This window comes from Triticum aestivum, chromosome 5A (assembly GCF_018294505.1).
Source record: "Triticum aestivum cultivar Chinese Spring chromosome 5A, IWGSC CS RefSeq v2.1, whole genome shotgun sequence".
Classification (NCBI taxonomy): Eukaryota; Viridiplantae; Streptophyta; class Magnoliopsida; order Poales; family Poaceae; genus Triticum; species Triticum aestivum.
The window spans coordinates 100,156,442-100,167,514 of NC_057806.1; the positions used below are offsets into that span (position 1 = coordinate 100,156,442).

General features: G+C 43.7%; 1 protein-coding gene and 1 long non-coding RNA gene across 5 annotated transcripts; one reads left to right on the top strand and one right to left on the bottom strand.

Annotated features, from left to right (window-relative positions):
- LOC123102482 (factor of DNA methylation 1) lies at window positions 1-4,591 on the bottom strand. Of its 4 annotated transcripts, none has more exons than XM_044523858.1 (8): window positions 4,471-4,591; window positions 3,727-3,792; window positions 2,322-2,498; window positions 1,847-1,998; window positions 1,135-1,308; window positions 818-1,033; window positions 457-698; window positions 1-230 (listed from the first exon to the last, which is right to left on the bottom strand). In XM_044523858.1, the coding sequence occupies exons 3-8, from the start codon at window positions 2,491-2,493 to the stop codon at window positions 221-223; spliced, it is 966 nt and encodes a 321-aa protein (XP_044379793.1). In that variant the 5' UTR covers window positions 2,494-2,498; window positions 3,727-3,792; window positions 4,471-4,591; the 3' UTR covers window positions 1-220. The 4 variants fall into 4 exon arrangements, with proteins under 4 accessions (XP_044379793.1, XP_044379796.1, XP_044379794.1 ...); XM_044523861.1 differs by having other exon boundaries at window positions 1,135-1,305; window positions 4,471-4,579; XM_044523859.1 differs by lacking the exon at window positions 4,471-4,591 and adding an exon at window positions 3,898-4,463 and having other exon boundaries at window positions 1,135-1,305.
- Window positions 4,592-4,911: 320 nt separating this feature from the next.
- Window positions 4,912-10,261, top strand: LOC123102483 (uncharacterized). The gene is made up of 4 exons (XR_006448963.1): window positions 4,912-5,099; window positions 5,187-5,391; window positions 6,382-6,503; window positions 6,591-10,261. It is a non-coding gene; the product is annotated as an uncharacterized lncRNA (long non-coding RNA).
- The last annotated feature ends 812 nt before the right edge of the window (window positions 10,262-11,073 follow it).

An 11,073-nucleotide genomic window follows, 5' to 3' on the forward strand; every position in this document is an offset into this window, starting at 1 on the left:
GAAAGGGAACTGACGGCGCTGGATGCGTGTGGCAGTTTCGCAATCTGTCACACGGTTGCCAAATACATATTTCGTAATTTCAATTGACATTGTTTTATTGTGCATATAAATGTCAGTTGAGTTCCTCTTTTTCTGTCTCGATTCTCGAGGTCTAGGAACTCATAATAGTTTCATCATCCTGTTGGTCATCATCCTGTTGCACCACCACACCCCTACAAGGTCACCTTGCGCTGCATAGATCCCAAAAAGTATTATTTTTTAGTCTAATCATGTCTTCCGATGCAACTATTATGCATTTAAGAAGGCTAATGAAATGCATTGCACCAGCTGACTAAAGATTTATAGGAGCAGAGTTGTTGGTTCTATTGTAGTCTGCTGAAAACATGACTCCAATCACAGTAAACAATCTTTAAGAGGCAGAAGAATTTTCAACATGTTAAGCTCATGCAGTCATACCTGCGGGTTCTGGATTTCGCGTCACTCAGACGCTTCACTTGACCGAACAAGTACTCGATGCTCTCACTGTGAGTGGCTTTTCTCTTGCACTTGTAATTCCAGACCTCGGGCACAATGTTTCTATCTCCCAGCCTGCCACTTTCTTGAATTTCTACCAAACAACTCACCACAGCCTTGTGCACCCCTTCACCCCATGCTGCACATAGCCCTTGCAGCTTGTCATCATTGACATCAATAATCTCCTAATCACATAATCAAGTAGCAGTGTAAGTTCAGTATCTGTCATTCGAATCAACTGATAGACCGCATGTTATGACTGTGGAAGAACTTAGATATTCAGACAAGATGGTTTAACTGCTACCTTTGGGATACCTTCAACTGTGACAGTCTTGAAGGGATTCCACTCTGGGTTCTGTATATGCCCCTGCCAAACACGGTGTACTTCTTTAGCTTTTTCTCTTGCTTCTTCGGCAGGCAGCTTCTTACGGCATGCCGCCAGGAATGGCCTGTCATCCAATTGCCCTATGTTTTTTAGGGCGATATTCCTTCCTCCAGTAGTACTAAGATCAGTGAACCCCTGGAATACAAACTTCTTGTATCAACTTTCTTTATATATAAGATTTCACATAGTGTGATGGGATGTTTGCTGTATCTGATATCAACAGAGAACAACCGAACCTCAATCAGCTTAGAGTGGATATCAGAAATTTCCTTTCTAGTAGCCTCAAGCTCAGTGTTTAAACCTTGATCAGGATTATCTATAACGGAAAGATCTTCCATAAGCTCATGCTCATCAACATCTTCATCTCCAGATTGCCGTTTCCTTTTCGGCATTGATCTTGGGTGTGCCTGCTTTCACACGAAATTTTTAATTAAGCAGGTAACACAGGAAATAAATAAATAGAAGATAGAAAAGGCTCTGTTTACAAAAAATGCAGAACTGGGTTAGAAATTTGGGTGCATAAAGATTCGTCCGGGCATTACATGATACTGAAAATAAAGACACCAAAAGGTGGGAAATTTTGAACTCTGGTAAGTCTCTAAGATAATACACTGATTCCATATCACTATACTAGTTTAGTAGTGAATGACCTGATGAATACAAATGTTCCAGAGACACTACTGCACAAAAAAAATCTTCCAAGATCATTTGAGCTAATAAAATGAAGAACAGAAGACTCCAATTAGGAGAATATTAAACTGCCCACCAAAATCTGAACAATGGTGGCTTTGCAGACAAGTAAACATTAAGGTGCGTTAGGTAAGCAGAACTATTTTCCATAGGCTCCAGCGTCCATGCACCAAATTATTCATGTCATTATGTTAGTCCAAAGCAGCAAAGATTAGCATTTAACAATGATTTACAATTGCTCTACAAAATACTACTTACCATTCCAGAGTGGCTCTGCTGAAAACCACTTCCCTGCTGTTGATCGCTCGATTCCCTTGCTTGGAGCTGTTCCTTCAGAGATTCAAGCTCTGCTGCCAGCTCTTCATTCTTTTTAGTGAGGCTGTCCTTTTCAGCAACCAGTTGGTCAATCGCTGGTCACAATACCAAAAAGGATAGAGCGTAAAGTTTAGCTTGTCAGGTTTATTATGTATTCTTGACTGACCAGAAAAAGTGTGAAGTATCTGTAGTATTTCTATAGTTCGGAGAAAGTGAACTCTCGCTTTTCAGATTATCCTATTTTTTTATGCCACCAAAATCTATCTCTTACGACATGATCTTCTCAGGAAGTATAATATCAAATGATGTCCTTGTCCTTATGAAGTAACAATACCAAAGACAACAGATTTCTGATCTAAACGAGCACTATTCGGTGCAAAGTATATGAAGATCTTAAGAAGAACACAACAGCATTTACCATTCTGTCGTTGCTGGAGATTTTCCCTTTCTTCGATGACACAGTGAAGCGCATTTTTTATGCCAACACAGTCCATGAAGGCATACCTGTGGAACTCCAGCCTGGAGTGAACATCTGAAGCCAGCACATCAAGGGATGTTGGCAAGCGACTTGCATCTCCTGTCTCAGCCATATAGTCTGTGGAAAAAATCAGGATATAGATCCATTTGGGTTATGTCCACCAAGATGGCCAAAATCAGAATCGGGGGTTGGAACTAGGAAGTCAGTGTACAATTTTTACTCTTAAGTTGCATTATTGGTTATTCCACTGAAGAAATTTAATGAGTATATATCACTTCAATTATATTGTACTGTATACTTTCTTCATCCACACAAAATTTCTTCACTATGAGTTTATGTTGTGCAATAATAACAACTGGAGTACTAGTTACGATGGATGATGATATTGAAAGAGAAGGTCACTTATGTGTCCCCATAATAAAGGTCATTTGGGTCCCACCTAAGGTGTACTCACTTATTTATTCACAAAAACGAAATAGTTTCCTCAAACCATTCTTTTTTTATTTCTGAAATGTAAAAGGAAAATTAAATATTACTTTTTTTAGCAAAAGAGAGGCTTCCCCCCTCCGATTTCACAAAACCAGGTTCAGTACCAGACTGACTTACATCAATCCACACCACTAAGGGTCAAGCATTACAGCATTACATGCCAGCTAATAAACGAAGTATCAACCATAGCACCTCCAGACGACATACTGGGCACAAAGTAAAAGCGACAGCATCTGCATAACTACTAATTAAATATTACTTAGCTAATCCAAATCATGTGTGAAGTCAAAGTACTCTCTAAATTGTTCAATGTGCAAGTTGTCTATAGCATAAGATATGCACTAAACTGATCTGCAAGAAAGAGATCAATATGTTAGGAGCACCCATATGCGTCCTATATTTTCAAATAGTGAGAGTACCAGCTTATGCAAATTCAGCAAAGAGTGATGAGGCGCTATTTTCCTCACCGGACAAGAATTCCAGAAAAAATAGGAATAGCATTTGACAATCTAAAAGGAGGAACTATATCTAAAAGGAATACTACCTAGAACTTACATATTTACCTAGTAGAACAGGAATAAGGATAACAGTGTGTGCTTCTTTATTTTACCTCTTCTAGAAATAGAAGAATGCTGACAACAATCACTAAGACATCAACATCTATCAGAACAATTCCCAGAGGAAATAACCCGAACAAAAACACCAGATATATAAGTTATTAGGGTTACAAGTTAGCATGTGATTCTTGAAACGCAAATCCTAGAGGCCGACCATTTTCCATGGCCGTCAATTGTGAGGAAGACAACCACAAAACAATCAGCATCAGGGCAATCACACACACAAAGAGAAGAACCACCTGAGGAAATGGAGAACCAGCAACAATTTGTTGGCTACACGCCTACACCAATGGTCCCGAGCTGATCTGTAAAAGGGAGAACACAAGCAGGTCAGTGAAGGCTGAAGGGGAATACCAGGCAGGTATAGCAGCACAGAAGCTGAATTGTACAGTAGTTAAAAAGAGGCTCACAGGTTCGATTGAGGGCATTCTAAATAATTACTTTCTCCATCCCCAGAAGAATAAAACAAAATAGAAAAGGCGAAAAATAAACCCTCTTTTTGCAATGGAAAAAGAGCAAAAGGAGAAAATCAAAATAATAACAGATTATTGTTCGGTAAAAACGACCTCTTTTTGAAATGAAAAAAGGGCAAGAACCCTAAATGTGCCTGAGCACTAAGATCCGCGGTATACTTTTAGAGAACCATCTCAAATCGAAAGTCTATGAGCAAGAATTTATGTCTAGCCACCAAACAAACCTTCAAAACCCTAAAAGTAACTTCAAAAGCAAAGGAATCACAAATTGGGTGCAGTGGTTCAGAGGCATACAAGAACCCTAACTGCAGGGATTCTGAGGTTCATCCTTTTAAAAAAGAAACCAGACAGATTCAAGCATCTCGGACAGGAAAATATGAATCGATTGCACACGCGAAAAAAAAGAAACTACAACTTTAAGATTTCTTATTGGATTTTCGCAGAGAGAAGAAAAACAGGGGGAGGGGGAGCGGGGGAAGTTAGAGATTAGGGAGGGGGCGCGGGGCGTACCAGTGTAGGCTGGGAGGACGACGTGGCCGGGGCAGGTACTGTGCCTATAATGGCGACTGTCCTGCTGGTTCACTACCGCTTTGCGTCTCCGCAAAAGGGTGGCGGGTTTTTCTCTTTCTTATGACCGTTGACAGACGAGTGTTTTTTCTACTGCCCTTATAAAAGCACGAAAGGGCGGAGAACCAAATCATCTCAACCATCAAAACACGTTGATCTAATGGTCCAAATCGTCTAGCATCAAACGCAGTTAACACTTTAATTACGCACCACTACCATTGGTTATAACCACTTTTAGAAAGGCTCGCCTAGGCAGAACACCCGATCCCTTCCCCATCTTACGCCCGCCCACGATCTCCCGTTGCTCTCGCAAACAACCAGGTAGTTTCGTCCGCCACCGCCACCCCCCCCCCCCCCCCCCCCCCCCCCCCCCCACACACCAGCCCGGCAGCACTTCTTCTCTTCCCGCGACCGGCCATGGATCCGCTCGAGGGGTAAACGGAGCAGGACGGCGGTTCTTGCCGGCGCCAAGGAGCGCGAACAGGAGAGCACCCCGGAGACGTATAATTCCGTTGGCGCGCCGCCGCATCGGAGGGTGCCAAGAAGCACGATCTTGAGGGAATTGACTGATGGTGCGGGATTGGTGGTCCAGAGCGGCGGGCGACCCCGAAAGAACAAAATACTCTGTTTTTGACGTTCTTCTTGGTTCTTTGGCGCAGGAACAGCCTGAGTCGGACTCGCAACACGACATCCATCGCCACCGGAGCTGACGATGGCGCCAGTTCAGAGGCCCTGTTCTTGGCGCATCGTCATCCTCGGTGTCGGCGCCGGCGGAAGTCAGGCATGAAGACGTCTCTGTGATGGCCGGCGGCGATCAGCTTGCCGGGCTGGGAGACGACCCGCAGCAGAAACAGGCTTGCTTCAGTAAGATCAGCAATCCGATGCATCCAGTTCTTGCCTTCTTGGTTACATTTCTTAATTCATCTGATAGGATGAGAGTGATTTATCATCACTAGCGCATGTTGATCGGTACACGCCATGCCGCCTGACTCCCGTCGTCGCCTGTTGTCGCGAAGTAGAAAGCAATACTCCACGAAGTGCTCCGTCACCACGGGGGCATCAACTTTTGCCAGCGCAATGGCCACAGCCCGCAGCGCAAACGGTAGACACAACCGACGCTGAAAGCTTGCCGGAGCATCTCATGTATGTGGCCCGCGGCTCCTCGGCTTGGAGTTGGTTAAGGGACGTCACGGGTCAGCCCGAGCGCCCGCACAGCATCGAGACCTCCAGGATCAGGGACGTGAGCCGTCACGCCGCCTGTGCCTGCGGTCTATGCACCGCGATCAGCCGCCTCAGACAATTGTGCGGCGAATTATGTCATCAGTTGCGGCCCAAGAAGATCCCAACGGGAGCGGGAGGATTTACGTCCTCATTCTCGTTGTTCTTGGCGCTTCATCGTGGTGTCCTGCATGCTGTTCTACATCGTCGCCCAGAAAAGCGAGTACGGCCTGTCGGGAGAGAAGCAGTACAATGTTTGCAACTGAGCATACACTTGTGATGCATTTTTCTGGTTTATAGGTGTACGTGCGTTATGATCTGATGGTGTTGTTTTTTCGTGTTGTTTCTGTTCTTCAGTTACGGTTAGTGATATGGTTCGGGATTTAGCAAAAGGATATAGTTGCATACTAGGGCTCGCAAATAACATTTGGGGTCACACAAGGCCTTGGAATAATCCTTTATCTGCACTTCGGGGTTTTTTTACGCAGCCCCTGTTAGAATATCACTGTTATGTCTCGTTGTGCCTGGTGATTTATGTATAACTGAAATTATGAATGAACACAACTTGTCATATGTGAGTGCTTGCGATATTCTCAGGTTGCAGTTTCTCCAATGCTGAATGTTTAGTCTCTCCAGACTTCAGATTGCCTCCACTTTGACGAAGTCGAACCAGCAGTCGTCGCCCATTACCAGAACGGGCACCTCGCTCCCCTTCTCCCCTTCGGACTGCCGGCCTCCTTCTCCCCTTTGGACCGCCGGTAATTTACCTTGTTTTCTAGCTTCAATTATCAGTTTAAATCAGTTTATATATGCAAATATTCACCTCCTTTTTCAATTCTGGTCAGTTTAAAATATGGCTATTGAAGATCCATTTATACTTCCACATGGTTTTTAGAATCTGGATAAAATCACTGCAGTAATGTGATTCGTTCAGTAGCTGGTGTTTGGCACTTGGAAACAACGGAATAGAAGTTTTGTTGATGAGGTAAGGTAAGGAAAAAATTATTTGCCCATTGCTTTCTGTTTGTCTGGTTGTGGTAATGATCTATTTAAGCCCATTTCCTGTGGTTGTGAATTGTATTTACCTGCATGTCAAAATAGTATGATAAAATTTGTTTCAGACTTTGAGTGTACTAAAGTTCCGGATAATCAGAAGTTTTTATCACATCATGCAACGATGTAAAACCCAGAAAAATTCAGACTGTATGCATCATTTGCTGTAAAGCCATTACACAGCGCCACCCAGGAGGATCTCAAATGCTCTTAGAGAAACTTAACATAAGTAGGTTAACTGGTTTTTCCTTCTCTTTGGTTTGCATCACTATGTTTTTATCCATGAAGCGTTCAGTACCCTATATCTTTACAAGGAAGGAAGCTAGGCCAGTGTGTTTTGTAATGACATTTAGTTATATAGGCAACCTGCTTGCATAGTATATTCCAACCTCTTTTTAACTTGCCTTCAATGAACAAACGTGATGATACCCAAATTAGTTTTAGGATGACACTACTAGGAGAAACCTTTCGAGATGTACCATTGAAAAGATATCATGTGCCGTTTTAATCTATTATATAGTGCAGAAATACAAATATTCATTCGAGAACAATGTTTTTGAACTTTTCTGGTACTCTCAAGTGAGGTATCTTTTGTGGTCTTGCTGATATACATAAACCATAACCATATTTTGTATGATTCTTGGCATCCTTGGAGTGAAAGACAGTGACTGCATAATGAAGTTTAAATCATATTTCATATGTTTGTTTCGGTTATAACCTTTTCTTTTATTTGCTTCTAGGATCAGTTTGGAATCAGCCTTCTAGATAAGAATAACTGAAAATTGATGTACAATATTTGGTGTGTAATTTTAGTGTGAAAATGGGCTTAAGTTATTTGAATACTATTGTATAAAATGTACTTTTTTTAACCGCCCTTACAAATGAGGAAAAAATATAGTCCCAAGCATTTTGAAGTGAGATCAGCTCTTGTCGTTTCGTTCGTTTTTCAGTTTCTTTTGCCACATGGTTTTGTTAAGCAAAACTATTCAACAAGAAGGACTTCTGTATTTAAACCTTAGTTTAGCTCAGCTGGTTACTTCTATTCGGAGCTTTACTAACGGTTGAAAGTGTTACACTTTCAATTAACACTTTATTTTTGTATTGTCCATTTGTATTTAACCCTTCACAATTTTTGATTCTTGGATCGCTTCTGCTGTGATACTATTTGTGCTATACTTTCAATTAGTTGTTTTGAAATTCTGAGCTTTCTATCATATTTTTTGAGTTATCCATGTTGTACCCAATGTATGTCGAATGAACATGGCATGCTGTGTGAGAGAGGGATGGAAATTGCAATTCTTCAGTGTCATATATTTAGAAAATCGCATCTCCAATGTCTGGTCAGGATTGAGGCTCCTTTATCTTTTTTTTTCTCATTTGTTATAAGCTGAACATTTGTGCTTTCAAACCACATATGATCTAGAATAATCTAGATGCACACCCAGTTGTGTCAGGGGATACATCCCTGTTTAAGGACATAATAAACTCATCTGTAAATGGAAACGCAGTAAGTAGTCATACTCAGGAACCTAAAAAGAAAAGAGAATAAAGCAAAATTCCCCGAGAAAGGTCGTGTAGCCCAGGACAAAATAAGGTGCAGCTTTGGGTAGCGTTAACCATGCCAAAGTAGTAGGATGACCACTTACTGGTGACTGGTGGAGCCACCTGGAACCAGGCCCGCATGTCAGTGCCTGAACGGCACGCGCCCGTACGTCAGGGGAGTTGTCTCCAACGTAGCATGGGCACATGCTTCTTCAATATGTCAGAACCGTCGATGTTAAGGATGACCACCGTGGTTGCCCCCATATCCAGAACCGCTGCTGCCGGGGATAGTTGTCGTGGCTACGTCTGCCTAGCTAGAAGACAAGGTTTAGTGTGGTGCTTGAGGAGGTCCTTCGCTGACAGGCAAGGCGCTCATGGACATTCCACCACTGATGTCCTTGCGGTTTGCTTCCGTCATATTTCTTAAGCAAAAAAGTCATCTTTACTATCGTAATATTGTTTCCTTGCCTAATATTTTGAATTGTGCTTAACCTTATATTATTTTTGCAGTCATGTTTACTTGTGATGGTATTAAGATTCTGATAATGTCCATTTTACCCCGCTGGCATATATGCGCTTTTAGAAGCATTGACTTGATAGTGGAAAGGAATGATGCGTTTTGGGTTATATTGTTTCATCAGTGGATTTAGGGAGAGGGAAAAGGTGTGAACATATGTATGTATATGTAACTCATTGCTGTTCATAAATCTGAAGAACGATCAACGGCAACCCAGAACAATGAAAATGAAATCGTGAAGTTAAATTCCTTGACTATGTACACAAATGCTTAAGTACATTACAAAGTACTCTAGATGACTCAACTTTGTACTAACTTTAGTATAAAGTTGAGTCATCTATTTTGGAACGGAGGGAGTATAATTTTCTTAATTATAGCTTTTCTGATACCTCAAGCACAAATTCGTTTGTAATATTTTTAACTTTTATGATTGGATATTTTATCTATACTCCTCACAAAAAAGAATATTTTATCTATAAACGTGAATTTTCACGTGCACGCTTACTGGTTTCAAAAGAAAGAGGCGAAGTATCAGGTGAAATAGGTTTTCGGTGAAAATAGGTTTTCAGTGAAAATCTGAAAATTCTCACGTGGTCCATCGGATCTTAATAAGCGGCTCCGATCAAAGGTGGGATTCTCACGGTCCACTTAAATGAAATTAGTGGATAACCTCCTGTTCTCTTAGTGATTATATAACGAATATCATGTGGGGACGCCATGACGGTTTCGAGACATCCAGAGGCCGCGAGGCACCACGTCAGAGCTCTCATCGGCAAGGAGAGCTCCCGAGGATCTGAGGCGAGGACGCCGCCCTGGGGGAAGGCAACGATATCCACGGCATCCGCCCCGGTAGCTTCACCGACAACGCAGACCATGTGGCGGGGGAGTGGGACTGCGTAGGTGATGCGCACGCGGCAGACTAGCCGCAGCCCGCAAGGATGAAGTCGAGCGGCGTGGTGCTACCAGCGCATCCGTCTGGTGAGCCGCGTCCGTCACAGTTGCGGCCGGATGCAGGCTGCCCCCATGCTTCGTTTTTCTCTGAAAAATTGCACCTCAACTTTACAATTCTATGAAGAAACGTCCAGCACAACCTCTATTATCTCAGAAAATGTACCTGACATGCCTAAGCTTGTGCATTGAGATTTGTTGTCTTGTTAGTGTTGGAGTTATGCAACTCTGTAGTTTTCACAGTGATTGTTCGATGGCGATGAGCAAACTGAAAATCGTAAGTATCTCGTTGTAGATTGTGTCATGAGCTTGTTATAATATATAACCGTATTGTATTTGTATAGATATACGGTTGTATATGTGTAGTCCTTGTATAGGTGTCCTTGTATTGCACGATACGAACTCTGCCTTGTAACCTTTATATAATGATCAATACAAGGCACCACAACGTGTGGTTTCCCCTATCTTACATGATATCACGCCTAAAACCCTAACCCTAGCCTGCGTCGCCCTCCTCCTTCCCCCGCCACCGAAGCCACCACTCATCCCGCCGACGCGCCCACACTGCCGCCACCATGTCGCAACCCGACGCGGACACGACGGACAAGGTGCTGGTCGCGGCCAAGGAACGCCAGGATGCCGAGGCCGAGGCCGCCAAGGCCAAGCTGCCTCTTGCGACCGTCGCCGATTGGTCCGGGACGAGCGCGGGGTCCTTCTCCCTGACCTCGCTGCATGCCCAGGCCGTCGGCCTGCACTCCATCAAGGGACATGTCCCCGTCGAGCTCACGTTTGACACCGGCGTTCATCGTCAGTGGCGCACCTTCTTTCGCGCCGCCTGTCGCAAGTACGCCCTCCTGGATCACCTCGACATCGACGCCCCCATTGCGTCGACACCAGAGTGGTCTCTCCTTGACGCCACTATCATCTCTTGGCTCTATGGGTCTGTCTCACTCAGCATCCTCGACGGCGTCATGATGCTTGGTGACGATCCTCTCGTCGTTGAGCTCTGGAACAACATCAACGGTCTCTTCAACGACCACAATATCAATCGTCAGCTCCACCTCACGGCCGAGCTCGACGATGTCAAGATGGGAGAGATGAGCATGGCCGACTATCTTCAGAAGGTCAAGTCTCTCTTCGATGGGCTTGCGGATCTTGGCTCCCCTGTTGATGACGCCGAGATGGTGGTCCACTGCCTCAACGGCCTCTCCGAGCAATACGAGTCCGCCGCCGACCTAACCTTCCTCATTCCCAGGATGTCCTTCGCG